This window comes from Eleginops maclovinus, chromosome 9, assembly GCF_036324505.1.
Source record: "Eleginops maclovinus isolate JMC-PN-2008 ecotype Puerto Natales chromosome 9, JC_Emac_rtc_rv5, whole genome shotgun sequence".
NCBI classification, from domain to species: domain Eukaryota; kingdom Metazoa; phylum Chordata; class Actinopteri; order Perciformes; family Eleginopidae; genus Eleginops; species Eleginops maclovinus.
This window is the reverse complement of record NC_086357.1, coordinates 27,901,293-27,916,292: the sequence shown is the minus strand read 5'-3', so window position 1 is coordinate 27,916,292 and position 15,000 is coordinate 27,901,293. Positions and strand designations below refer to the sequence as shown.

At 42.1% G+C, this 15,000-nt stretch overlaps 1 protein-coding gene across 1 annotated transcript in view; it reads left to right on the top strand.

Moving 5' to 3' along the window:
• Positions 1–15,000, top strand: part of qsox1 (quiescin Q6 sulfhydryl oxidase 1) — a 36,988-nt gene that overhangs the window by 15,494 nt on the left and 6,494 nt on the right. Inside the window, exons 9-11 of the mRNA XM_063892063.1 lie at positions 5,684–5,806; positions 7,839–7,977; positions 10,442–10,618. Coding sequence (XP_063748133.1) covers positions 5,684–5,806; positions 7,839–7,977; positions 10,442–10,618 — 439 coding nt within the window. The remainder of the gene's footprint in view (positions 1–5,683; positions 5,807–7,838; positions 7,978–10,441; positions 10,619–15,000) is intronic.

Sequence of the window (15,000 nt, the reverse complement as noted above, 5' to 3'; positions counted from 1 at the left end):
GCAAACATGTAAACATGGGGGTTGTTTGTGTTTTTCTGTGTTGTTGCCCCCGCTCATAATATTACTAGATTTACTGTCTTCAGGCTGAAGCCGGATTTATGGAGCCTCTTCATGAGGATTAAAACTGTGGATCTTGGGAAGCATGAGAGCATTACAGCGAGGTTTTTAAGGATTACACCTCCATCCTGCTTTTCTTGAAAGAAGCCCAGAGGGGGCAGAGGGGCCGGGGAATAAAACAAAGAATTAAGAGAAGGGGGGGGGGTGTTAGGATTCACCATTATCATGCTAACACTCCAGACATAATGTTCACATACAACACTCATCAGTATGTAGAGTCTCTACTTTAAAGAGTCCTCTCCTGCTGATGTTCAGGTGTATATCAGTATGTAGAGTCTCTACTTTAAAGAGTCCTCTCCTGCTGATGTTCAGGTGTATATCAGTATGTAGAGTCTCTACTTTAAAGAGTCCTCTCCTGCTGATGTTCAGGTGTATATCAGTATGTAGCGTCTCTACTTTAAAGAGTCCTCTCCTGCTGATGTTCAGGTGTATATCAGTATGTAGAGTCTCTACTTTAAAGAGTCCTCTCCTGCTGATGTTCAGGTGTATATCAGTATGTAGTGTCTCTACTTTAAAGAGTCCTCTCCTGCTGATGTTCAGGTGTATATCAGTATGTAGAGTCTCTACTTTAAAGAGTCCTCTCCTGCTGATGTTCAGGTGTATATCAGTATGTAGTGTCTCTACTTTAAAGAGTCCTCTCCTGCTGATATTCAGGTGTATATCAGTATGTAGCGTCTCTACTTTAAAGAGTCCTCTCCTGCTGATATTCAGGTGTATATCAGTATGTAGCGTCTCTACTTTAAAGAGTCCTCTCCTGCTGATGTTCAGGTGTATATCAGTATGTAGAGTCTCTACTTTAAAGAGTCCTCTCCTGCTGATGTTCAGGTGTATATCAGTATGTAGAGTCTCTACTTTAAAGAGTCCTCTCCTGCTGATGTTCAGGTGTATATCAGTATGTAGTGTCTCTACTTTAAAGAGTCCTCTCCTGCTGATGTTCAGGTGTATATCAGTATGTAGTGTCTCTACTTTAAAGAGTCCTCTCCTGCTGATGTTCAGGTGTATATCAGTATGTAGTGTCTCTACTTTAAAGAGTCCTCTCCTGCTGATGTTCAGGTGTATATCAGTATGTAGTGTCTCTACTTTAAAGAGTCCTCTCCTGCTGATGTTCAGGTGTATATCAGTATGTAGAGTCTCTACTTTAAAGAGTCCTCTCCATATAGGGACAGTAGAGAACAGGCTGTTTGTCTCCCCCCCCCCCCCCAATAGGGTATTACTGAGGGTCTTCCTCCCTCCCTCTCGGGACTTCTCAAGTGCTCCTGATACTAATCGGATCAGGGATGACATATTGCCGGGTGAAGGGGATTGTCATGGTCCAACTGGGGCGGGGGGGCAGGAGGGTCAGAGGAGGGGAGTGTGTGTGTGTGTGTGTGTGTGTGTGTGTGTGTGTGTGTGTGTGTGTGTGTGTGTGTGTGTGTGTGTGTGTGTGTGTGTGTGTGTGTGTGTGTGTGTGTGTGTGTGTGTGTGTGTGTGTGTGTGTGTGTGTGTGTGTGTGTGTGTGTGTGATTCCAGGACAGTTTGTATTTGTTGTTGACTTTATGGCAGATTTCAACACCAAGGGAATTCAAAGTGCTCTGAAGATGCCCGGTGTGAAAGGAAGACGTTGTATAATGACATTTAAGTACAACACTTATTATTAAACAGCAGAGTAAAGGGGGTTTTGGATCAGAGTGGATGAGGTTTATAGTAAATCTGTGGAGCCACCTTTTGCCCTTTTGAACCATTGGTATAACATAGTGACATACATGCTGTTAGATGTGAAAAGTTATGTGATTTAATAAAAGGCAGCCGCAAACAAAAAGGAGTGTTCGTATCAAATGTAGAGACTGTTGTTGTTGTTGTTGTTGTTGTTGTATAGCTCTACTTTCAAACTCTTGAGTTCAGCCTCTATTCTCCCACTGTCATCTCGAAGTGTACGCTGTCACCTGAGCCGTCTCCCCTTCATCGTCTCTCACAGTTTTTGGCTCTTAATTCTTCTTAAATCAGTGCTAATATTTGGCATATTGATTGAGATTGTGCTCACCAATGATCAAAGCCTGAGAGTTTAACAGAATGAATCTATGTCGTTGATAACATGTGGCGCTGCTCGGACTCATGAATACCGTTGCTGTGGCGACGCTGCAGTAAACCCTTTAAGTGAGGAAACACCTGCCTCTCTCTCCTGCTTAAATTCATACGGCTCCTAATGAGCTTTACTGAGTGCCCGCCATCCGGACCTCAGATCCAGACCTAAACCTATTATATCAGTCCAGCAGCAAGAGAGACCTTTGTCTGAGCCTCACACACCTCCTTTAGTGTGTGAGGCTCAGACACTAAAGGAGGTGTGTGAGGGTGTTTGCACATCTCTGTATAGTCTACTGAGATTTCTATAGTCGATTAATATCTCTACTGCGACTGTTCCCTTTAGAGTTTACCTGTCTGTCTTCTTCTGCTGTTCCCTTTAGTGTTTACTTCCTGTCTGTCTTCTTCTGCTGTTCCCTTTAGTGTTTCCCTCCTGTCTGTCTTCTTCTACTGTTCCCTTTAGTGTTTACTTCCTGTCTGTCTTCTTCTGCTGTTCCCTTTAGTGTTTACTTCCTGTCTGTCTTCTTCTGCTGTTCCCTTTAGTGTTTACTTTCTGTCTGTCTTCTTCTGCTGTTCCCTTTAGAGTTTACTTCCTGTCTGTCTTCTTCTGCTGTTCCCTTAAGTGTTTACTTCCTGTCTGTCTTCTTCTGCTGTTCCCTTTAGTGTTTACTTCCTGTCTGTCTTCTTCTGCTGTTCCCTTTAGTGTTTACTTCCTGTCTGTCTTCTTCTGCTGTTCCCTTTAGTGTTTACTTCCTGTCTGTCTTCTTCTGCTGTTCCCTTTAGTGTTTCCCTCCTGTCTGTCTTCTTCTACTGTTCCCTTTAGTGTTTACTTCCTGTCTGTCTTCTTCTGCTGTTCCCTTTAGTGTTTACTTCCTGTCTGTCTTCTTCTGCTGTTCCCTTTAGTGTTTACTTCCTGTCTGTCTTCTTCTGCTTTTCCCTTTAGTGTTTACTTTCACTCTGTCTTCTTCTGCTGTTCCCTTTAGTGTCCCTTTACTTCCTGTCCGTCTTCTTCTGCTGTTCCCTTTAAAGTTTACTTCCTGTCTGTCTTCTTCTGCTGTTCCCTTTAGTGTTTACTTCCTGTCTGTCTTCTCCTGCTGTTCCCTTTAGTGTTTACTTCCTGTCTGTCTTCTTTTGCTGTTCCCTTTAGTGTTTACTTCCTGTCTGTCTTCTCCTGCTGTTCCCTTTAGTGTCCCTTAACTTCCTGTCTGTCTTCTTTTGTTGATTTCTCTGACGTCCAGCTGTCTTTGAACTTCCTTCCTTCTCTTGTTCTCTCTATAAAAAACATTCCACTGTGTTTTATGATGAATGAAAACTAGCCGCCTTCTTAGCTACAGTCTTATCTCCTTAGCAACGTTCTGGTAGAAGTAAAATAACAGACCTCTGGACTGTCAAAATTGACCAATCAAAATCGAGTATTCAACTTAATTTAAATTTCAAACCCCAGAACTGTCTACACGTCAACACAGTGTTCTGCCGGACAGAGCAGATGAGAGTTCCTGCATGGAGTTAAGGAGGCAGGACTCTGTTGGCCTCGGGATCAAAGGTTAAGTAAATCAGTGGCGTCTGGTTAAGAGGACGGTGTAACACACAGATCCTGTTAGAGGGTGCAGAACAGACGGCTGAGCTGTGTGTGTGTGTGTGTGTGTGTGTGTGTGTGTGTGTGTGTGTGTGTGTGTGTGTGTGTGTGTGTGTGTGTGTGTGTGTGAGAGTGTGAGTGTGAGTGTGAGTGTGAGTGTGAGTGTGAGTGTGAGTGTGAGTGTGAGTGTGAGTGTGAGTGTGTGTGTGTGTGTGTGTGTGTGTTTGAAGGTGTATTTACTGATGCAAATCAAAAAGGTCACTGCCTGCCGTCTGGTCTCTCTCTCTTTTATTCTCAGACTCACTTTGTAGAGTTCTTTCTCCCCCGCTGCTCTGAGACCCTGCCTCTTTATGCTTGACCTTGCTCTGTTGTTGGAAGTGACTCAAACAAAAAAAAGTCAAATATTGTGATAATTTAATCTAATCATTTAATTTAATTCAATTTATCTTTATTTTTTTATCTTAAATTTACAAACTTTTCTACAGATAAAGATTTAGTTTTTAATATTTGTTTTTATTGAAGGAGAAATATAATCATACACTCTTCATACATCAATTAATCAAAAAACAAATGCATAAAAGGAAACACTTATTAGAAGGTATAAATTGCATAAAGTACAAGTTTATTTGATAAATACAAATACACTGAATATAGATGAATAAACAGTAATCTGCTCTTCGGAGGGGCGTGTTTGAAAGCAGCATTTTCTTATTAAAATAATAGGTGTTTCCATGTTTTCTCCAAGTAATGGATAAGTTGGAAACTTACAAACCAGACAAAGTCATTAATCTACTAATTAAATACTCGTCACAGTAGCTGCAGACGTAAACAGAAGTAACCATGGACGTTGTGGAAAAATCCCTTTTGTATTTCTGAGAAACGCCACCATTATCATCATTATGATAAACGGGTCCACAGACAGGCTTACAGCGAGAATAGGAGGCACATTAACCCAATGCATTAAAGCGCTTTACTCCTCAGACATCAGCTGTTTCTATTGTGTGTGAAGACAGCGTGTGTGTGTGTGTCTGTCCTCACTCTGTCATCGCTGCTCCCACACACCCCTCAGCTGGATTTCCTCTGGTAGTTACAGTGTGCTGTTTCCTCTCCATTGTGGTTGTTTCCATGGTGGTGCGGGCCTGACAGGATGTAAACACACATCAGGAGCCGAGGCGCTGGATAAGTGGTTGTTAGTGGCTTAGGAAAGTGATCTTAATGAAGGCTGAGGCTTAGTGCGGCTGCTGTCACATTTACAGAGTTGCTCTACCGGGAAAACACTCAAACCACAGCTTCTGTGTGCAGTTAGCTCGGGGCTACGCTAACATGTGCAGGATTAACATGTGTCGATAACAAGTCATGAAGATAACATAGGATATACTTATGTGCTCCAAGTCATTGTTTTGTACATTCAGAGAGTGCAGACCCTTCATTTCCAGAGTAAAAAATGGGGTGTGTATCGTCCCTGTGTTTCAAACCGCTCCAAACTAAAAATGGGTTTAAGGGTTTGTGTACATTTTGAGAAAGGTCTGGGGATAAGATGATATCTAGTCTGTATCACTGGCTCCATTCCTCCTTGCCTCTCATCTGCTTCTAAATTGACACTTCTGTTTGTACGTTAACCTGTTTTCATTTTTCTCTGTCTGGTATTTACAGAATGTCAACTTTTTCAAATTTCTGACTTATTCCCAAAAATTCTCACTTAAATCTGGCTTTTGTTCAAAATGTTGACTTATCTTTATTTATTATTTTTAATGTGACTTCTAAAAATGAATAGGCATTTATTTTCAAAATATTTCACATTTTTCTCAACATTTTTACTTAAAACTCAAAATATCTAAAAATGTTTTTAAAATTTTGACTTTTTCAAAAATCTTTCTTTCTTCTCAAAAACCGAGTTCCTTAACATTTAGCCCTGCTTTCAATGTTGTGCAGTTCTTCCCGGGCCGTCCGGTGGTGATGAACCTCCTGGACTATGTGAACACTCGGCTGCAGAACCACACGGACAAAGAGATCTCCTACGAGACGTTCAGAGAGTGGCTGGATAACACAGATCAGGTGAGTCAACGCAGAGCTGTGTAGATAAATCAAAGGAAAGCCGTCGTAAAAGTAGAGTGTGTGTCTCCCCCCTGTTTTATCGAAGGTTTGTGTGAGATTGGACACAATCTAGTCTCAGATCATGGTAGAATTTGGATATATTGCCCAGCCTTCGTATGAGTAGGTATATTTTATAAACTTCCAGATATCTAAATATGTGTTTTGTCCCGGTGCCAGCTGAGGATGTGTGTGTGTTGTCTTTGGACCGCAGCCTGCATGCCTCCAGTCCCGCCCCCCCCTGCAAATTGAAAGAGTCACTTACTTACATCATTAGCTTTTAGCAAGCAAATCAATGGATCAATGAATCAATGGGAAGGTATGAATAGACTTCAGCCTCAGAGGAAATGGACTCTCACACACACACACACACACACACGCTCTCCAAATCTTTACTATTGACATGTGAGTAACCCTGTCAATCACAGCGGCGGTGGCGATGCAGTGCTGCGAGAGAAACGACTTTATGTCAGAGGAAATATGTTATTGGATTCAACTGTGGACGCTGGATAGAGATCTGGATAGCCTCGGTTCATTAGCGGAGCGCTGAGCCATTAACCTGACATTGACTGGTTATCGATCAGGAAAACTAGGAGCCGCTTTCATTAAGTTGAACAGGTTGAGAGAGGATCTACTTTCAGAGGTTCATTTAAAGGAGAAAGCTGCTCTACGTTTTTATAATTGACAACAAATTGCTAGAAAAGTCCAAAACCGTTAATCTGTTCACGTCTCTGAATACTTTCCAACTTCCCAACGCTGTCTGTGGCATTAAAGGGGAATACACGCGTTGGGATTGATGGGATTATGTAATCAGGATACAAAAAAAGTAGCAGCTTGTCCTTAGTGACATAAAAAAATCATATTACTGTGATATTTCAGAAAGTTGTAGATAACTATCAGGATTACAGTGTGAGTAAAACCTGAACAGATCATATAGTGTTTGTTGTAAAGGATCAGATGTTACTCTCCTCTGTCAGCTGTTCTGTTCTGTAGGATAATACACTGCCCGGCCAAAAAACAGGTCCCCAGCCTGTGGGGGCAGGTCTATGATCTGGGGTTGCTGCAGTTGGTCTGGTCTAGGTTCAGCAATGTGCCCAAAGAATGAGGTCAGCTGACTCCCTGAATATCCTGAAGGACCAGGTTATTCCATCAGTGGATTTCTTCTCCCCTGATGGAGCGGGCATGTTCCAAGAGGACAAGGCCAGGATCCATCGGGCTCAGATTGTGAGAGAGTGGTTCAGGGAGCATGAGACATCATTTCACACATGGATCGGCCCCCACAGAGTCCAGACCTGAACCCGATGGAGAGTCTTTGGGATGTGCTGGAGGAGACTTTGTGCAGTGGTCTGAATCTCCCGTCATCAATACAAGATCAAAATGAATGCAGGACAGAAATAAATGTTGAGGCGTTGCAGAAGCTCGTGGAAACGATGCCACAGAGAATGCGTGCCGTAATCAAAGCTAAAGGAGGTCCTTTTTTTGGGCCGGGCCGTGTACTTTAAGAGTGGATCTATACGCCTACTGCCTGAATCTGCTTTATAGCTTTCTCTTTCTTTGGTTCATTTGTTCTGTTTTTAATCCAGCAGGTGAGCCTATATGTTCATAAAATACTGTGTGTGATCTTAACTGTGTGTTAAACTAAAACAGAGCATTTTCTATCCGCTCAGGTTTTAGGTGCACAAAAACCTAGGGTGTAATAGGGCCCCTTTAACAGCTTCTTCCATGGCCGTGCTTCATCCTTTCACTAAGTTTCATGAGAATCCAACCACTAGTTTTCCCGTAATCCTGCAGACAAACAAGTAAAACTAAACCTGAAAACATCCCCTCCTCAGCTCTGGTTACTCAGACAACACTCCTCTGTGGAATCGAACCGCTGCTCTCTTCTTGGGATTTGTTGACAATCAGACAAACGCAGAATGTCTCCCGACTGATCCGTTAAGTCTTTGTCTTTGTGTCCTGCTTCCCTCCCGTCAGTAATGTGTGTGTTCTTCCTCAGTCTGCAGACACTGCTCTGCCTGAAGGCGTGAGGTGGGTGGGCTGCCAGGGGTCTCAGCCCCACCTGAGGCGCTACCCCTGTGGGATGTGGACTCTGTTCCATGTCCTCACTGTGCAGGCCAAGAGCATAGGAGGCACAGGTACACACACACACACACACACACACACACACACACACACACACACACACACACACACAGAGTGGGTCATCAGGCTGTCCAAAGATCATATAACTCCCATATCGGCTGCTGTGCATTGCCTCCAGAAAACTCCAGGGTGGATTTGTTTTATGTTTAAATTGAATTTAGTTTAATTTAATTTAATTAATTAATTTTTAAATTAGTTTTTTATTGAATATAATTAAAGTTAGTGATATTTAGTTTAGCCGGAGAATCGGAGCAGCGGGAGCGGTACTGCAGTCGCTTTGCCGCACCGTTGTGACGAAAAGAGAGCTGAGCCAGAAGGCAAAGCTCTCTGTCTACCGGGCCATCTTCGTTCCTACCCTCACCTATGGTCATGAAGGATGGGTCATGACCGAAAGAACGAGATCGCGGATACAAGCGGCCGAAATGGGATTTCTCCGCAGGGTGGCTGGCATCTCCCTTAGGGATAAGGTGAGAAGTTCAGTCATCCGGGAGGGACTCGGAGTAGAACCGCTGCTCCTTCGCGTTGAAAGGAGCCAGTTGAGGTGGTTCGGGCACCTAGTGAGGATGCCACCTGGGCGCCTCCCTAGGGAGGTGTTCCAGGCACGTCCAGCTGGGAAGAGACCGAGGGGTAGACCTAGGACCAGGTGGAGGGGTTATAGCTCTTCACTGGCCTGGGAGCGCCTTGGAATCCCCCAGTCAGAGCTGGTTGATGTGGCCAGGGAAAGGAAAGTTTGGGGCTCTCTGCTGGAGCTGTTACCTCCGCGACCCTGACGGAAAAGCGGGAGAAGATGGATGGATGGATATTTAGTTTAATTACAAATATAATAAATATATATAACTGATAATAATATTTCTTGTACTTAGATTCACGTTGGTTGATCGTTACAAAACATAAATAAAATTAGATTTTTTTTTAATGTAAAAGGCCGTTGAAAGTTCACAGGGTTGAACGAGGCTTTGTGTATTTGCTGTTTTGTTTTTTAGCACTGACCTTATTTACACATCAACAGGATGTTTTGATCATAATTATTTTTCCCGCTTGTTTTGTCATTTTGTCACAGCTAAAATTGAGCCTAATTGAGACTGTGTGAAAAGGGATTATGTTAGATTAGGGGAATGTGAGTGGTTAATAAAACAGGCAGAAGACCGGAGGCTTCACTCCTGGCAGACCTGTTAATCTCACACACTCACACACACACACACACACACACACACATACACACAGAGGTTAATCCCGAGGTTTACGGACCGTCATGTGACCTGCAGATGGACTGGCCAAAAAGGGACGTCCATCTGGCCCCCCACAGACCACCAGCTTAATGTTCAAATACACACAAGCTGTACATACATGACCACAAACAAAAAGCATTCAATCACACACACGTGCTGCATAAATTAGGAATGGTGTGCACACATTTTGAATACATGGATATTGCCGTAAAGAGCACACACACACACACACACACACACACACACACACACACACACACACACACACACACACACACACACACACACACACACACACACACTCCCAGACACACTCCCACTTTCAGCACGGTTCATCTGAAGGTCCTGCTAAGCCCACAACAAAAGCAAACGGCTCGGGGAAAATATGTTAGTGGACTGTTGCAGTGCTGAGAGAAAAGCACGGCCACCATTCACACACTGGGTTAACTGGGTTTAATCTCCAGATTGGGTTATCCCATTGCTACAGATAATTCATCTCAATATGGGGTTAACCCAGCTCTCGGTGACTCCTGGCCCACATTACCGTGGGAATCCAGGGAGCCGCGAACCCTCAGCGGGCTTTAACGAGCTTTCATGGTACAGCGCAGGTTAACAGAACACTTTAATGTACAGAAACAGATTTACAGAGCAGGTGATTGTGCTTCGTATCGGAGATAATGACTGGTTTCTGTTTGAGGAGAGGAGGTACTCCAGGAAATGAGGCATCTGTGGGAACTCTTCTAATCTAATTCTAAGTAACCTTTTTTTGTTGAATATAGAGTGCTGCAGGATTGAGATTATTCAGCATCCTGGTTCCCTCGACTCAAAGTCAGGTTTTGGATAGAAAATCAGGTCTGTAGTTAACAGACGCTGAAGAGATTTTTGTTCTACGACATAAAGTACGTCAGTGTCTAAATGAGACGACTAAACGTCATCACACCCAACGTTAGCCCCCTTTAGCTTAGCGGTGGTGACGTGAAGTCATGTGACCGTGCTGTAGTTTCTTTATAGCCCAACATTAGCCTAATTTAGCTTAGCGGTGGTGACGTGAAGTCATGTGACCGTGCTGTAGTTCCTTTATAGCCCAACATTAGCCTCCTTTAGCTTAGCGGTGGTGACGTGAAGTCATGTGACCGTGCTGTAGTTCCTTTATAGCCCAACATTAGCAACATTCTCATTGTGACCCTATTACTGGTGCTTAACTCAATACCCTGTGATTCCCCTCCAGATCCGCAGGAGGTGCTGAGCGCAATGAGAAACTACGTGCACAGCTTCTTCGGCTGCAGGGATTGTGCCGAGCACTTTGAGATCATGGCCAGGGAGAGTCTGGTGGAGGTGAACACGTTTCCAGCCGCCGTCCTGTGGCTGTGGTCCAGACACAACCGCGTCAACAACCGAGTGGCAGGTAGGAGTCACCTGTTCAACATGAGCTATTACCCCCTAGCCCCGCCCCTTTTCTCACTTTCAGGGCCAATCAAAAAGGTGTGAATTCTTTCTGTTTAGCACTCGCTGGATTTTATACCTTGACTTTAATCTATGATCATTCAAAGCAGGAAATAATGTTTACTAGCATTAGGTATCTACTCCAAGCTAACGCATTCTCATTAACTATTTAGAAAACAAGCCAGCTAACGATAGCTATCTACTTAGCAAGTCAACTCACTTGTGTTAGCTACCTTTATGACAAGCTAGCTAGCCAGTTTTAGCTCAAATGAGTTCGCTTGGAGCAATAAGGGACGACCACTGGGTCTGAAGAGCTAGGACAATGTAGATGTGACTCAAACTTGCATTCTGTCTAATGGCCAACAGGGAGCGCCTAGACACGTCTGATTGTATGGAAGTCTATGAGAAAGTTACCCGACTCTAAACATCATAACTGAGTAGAAATGCACAGTTTATGAAAAGATAGCAGATCTAATCCTCTTCAACTGGTGTTAGCTTCACTAAGTCATGTTTCCCAGCCTCCCACCTTCTCCTTCACATCCCTTCCTTCCTGTTTCCACACTCGTCTTTTCTGGATCTTCTATTGAACATTGTCCGATCCCTCTCATGGTCAGTTAGTCTTTATAAGAAGACGGGGTGAGGGGGTGAGGGGAGGTAAGGATGTATCCCCAGGTCAGACACCAGCTGCCCTCCCCGTCTTAGTCCTCCCCGTATCATGTTCTTATGACCCCCACATCCTCCTCCTCCACACCCTTAGTCTCTCCCACACCCTCTATGACCTCAACGCCTCACACACATCTCCCCCAGATCTCTCTTCATCCACTGAAATGCAGAACAGTCTCCCACTTATTAACTCTTCTTACGTCAAGATATCTCTTTCATATTCCTAAAGTCCAGACCTGTCAGTATTTTCTCGCTCTGCATATAAATGTACAAAGTTTATCTCTCCGCGCTTTATCAGCAAATTACACACCCAATTTCTATTATTCAACTTTTCATTGACATTTGAACGACATTTTATTTAATATAATTTAATGTAGTTTAATTTAGTTTAATTTAGTTTAATTTAGTTTAATTTAATTTAGTTTAATTTAATTTAGTTTAATTTAGTTTAATTTAGTTTAATTTAGTTTAATTTAATTTAGTTTAATTTAATTTAGTTTAATTTAATTTAATTTAGTTTAGTTTAATTTAGTTTAATTTAGTTTAATTTAATTTAATTTAATTTAGTTTAATTTAGTTTAATTTAATTTAATTTAGTTTAGTTTAATTTAGTTTAATTTAGTTTAATTTAATTTAATTTAATTTAGTTTAATTTAATTTAATTTAGTTTAATTTAGTTTAGTTTAGTTTAGTTTAATTTAGTTTAATTTAGTTTAATTTAATTTAGTTTAATTTAGTTTAGTTTAATTTAGTTTAGTTTAATTTAGTTTAATTTAGTTTAGTTTAATTTAGTTTAATTTAATTTAATTTAGTTTAATTTAATTTAATTTAGTTTAATTCAGTTTAGTTTAGTTTAATTTAGTTTAGTTTAATTTAGTTTAATTTAGTTTAATTTAATTTAGTTTAATTTAGTTTAGTTTAATTTTATTTAATTTTATTTAGTTTAGTTTAATTTAATTTAGTTTAATTTAGTTTTATTTTATTTTATTTAGTTTAGTTTAATTTAGATTAATTTAATTTAATTTAATTTAGTTTAATTTAGTTTAATTTAATTTAGTTTAGTTTAGTTTAATTTAGTTTAATTTAGTTTAATTTAGTTTAATTCTATTTAGTTTAATTTAGTTTAATTTAGTTTAGTTTAGTTTAGTTTAGTTTAATTTAATTTAGTTTAGTTTTATTTAATATAATTAAAGTTAGTGTCATTTAGTTTGATTACAAACGTAAAAAGATATATGAATTAATAATAATATTTCTTATACTTAGATTCTCGTTTGTTATAAAATTTAAATTAAATTTGAGTTCTTTATATAAAAGGCCGTTGAAAGTTCACAGGGTTGAACGAGGCTTTTATTTATTTTCAGCAGATCGTAATTGTTGTTCCCGCTGTGTATGTACAGGTTTGAACGCATTAGGAGACACACATGACACATAAGGATCAGATCAGATCCACCAATAACTTAGTTTACCCAAATCATACTTCACGCTAATAAAAACTGATCCTTTTCCTGCATTTTCAGCTAAATTCAGCACTAAATGTGTGCAGATTCCAGCATTCACACGCATTTTCAGCAGGAAATGCGTGTGAATGCCCTGATGTTGCTCACCTGACTGTGATACGTCCACACAACCTGCAGTCTCACCATCTCTGTAGGATTTACCAGGATTTCTATCCTCATCAGCCGTTTAGGTGCTGAATAATCTTCCCTCCTCCTATCATCCAATGATCTGCAGATCTTTTGATGTGCAGATCATTTCATCGCTCTTCAATCAGATGTGCTAAAGTTCAGCTTCTCACGTGCACTGTTCCTTAATGTGTTTGGAGATCATTGCCGGATTCATTGATGATGAATGTGATATGTTTTGCAGCTCATGGTGAAAGTTGTGACACTTTTAGAGAACTGTCCTCCTCTTTGCTCCCAGACTTCTCCCTGCTCTGCTTCCTGTATCAGCATTACGCCCCCCCCCCCCCTCCCCGTTGATATGACTTTATGAGGCGCAGCGCCGTCATTAACAGCCCACTTTGTTAAATCACTGTCTTTTGTTTGTGTTGACGGCCCCCCCTCCCCTGACAGTTGGACAGCTTGTGTCCTGAACAGCAGGGACCCCCCCCCCCCGAGACTCAAACACCATTCAGACCCTCCGCCTCCATCATCCGTCTTCCCCTCTCTCCCCCCGTCTCCAGGGACTCATATCCAGCGCTTGACAAGTCGTAACACAGCCTCCTGCAGGATGGCTCCCCCAGGAACCAGCCCACACACACACACACAGACACACACACACCGACACACACACACACACCGACACACAGACACAGACACACACACACACACACACACACACACACAATTCCCAAGGTACTGTGTGACAGCAGGTGGCAAACAGCACGACACACACACACACACACACACACACACACACACACACACACACACACACACACACACACACACACACACACACACAATTCCCAAGGTACTGTGTGACAGCAGGTGGCAAACAGCACGACACACACACACACACACACACACACACACACACACACACACACACACACAGGCTTGGGTCAAGTTTTGGCGTGTGGCAGAGGGGGTGGGTGGAGGGTGAGTCCACAGGGGATAAGTCGGGTGAGTCTTGAGGAGAGAGAGAGAGGGAGGAATGAGCGGCGGTGTCTCCCCCAGGAGAACACACACTCCACACATACCCCCTCCTCTTCTCCTCCCCTTTACTAAAGAGGAGCTCTTTAGCAGCCCCCCCCCCACTCCCTTTCAAGAGCAGTCATGCATGAAAGAGCAGCGATTTGTAAAGCAGACCAACAATTAATTTACCCGGCAACAAAGAGGCCCCGGGGCCCTCAGCCTTCTGTAGCAGAATGAAGAGCGAGTCCTGTTGCTGCTCGTCAACAGGCGATCCACATTACTGCACACACACACACACACACACACACACACACACACACACACACACACACACACACACACACACACACACACACACACACACACACACACACACACACACACACACACACACACACATAATAAAATAAAGAGCTTTTTGTACATTAAAGCCCAGTAGTGACACTACATACTGATATACACCTGAACATCAGCAGGAGAGGACTCTTTAAAGTAGAGACTCTACATACTGATATACACCTGAACATCAGCAGGAGAGGACTCTTTAAAGTAGAGACACTTCATACTGATATACACCTGAATATCAGCAGGAGAGGACTCTTTAAAGTAGAGACACTACATACTGATATACACCTGAACATCAGCAGGAGAGGACTCTTTAAAGTAGAGACACTACATACTGATATACACCTGAACATCAGCAGGAGAGGACTCTTTAAAGTAGAGACTCTACATACTGATATACACCTGAACATCAGCAGGAGAGGACTCTTTAAAGTAGAGACTCTACATACTGATATACACCTGAACATCAGCAGGAGAGGACTCTTTAAAGTAGAGACACTACATACTGATATACACCTGAACATCAGCAGGAGAGGACTCTTTAAAGTAGTGACACTACATACTGATATACACCTGAACATCAGCAGGAGAGGACTCTTTAAAGTAGAGACTCTACATACTGATATACACCTGAACATCAGCAGGAGAGGACTCTTTAAAGTAGAGACACTTCATACTGATATACACCTGAATATCAGCA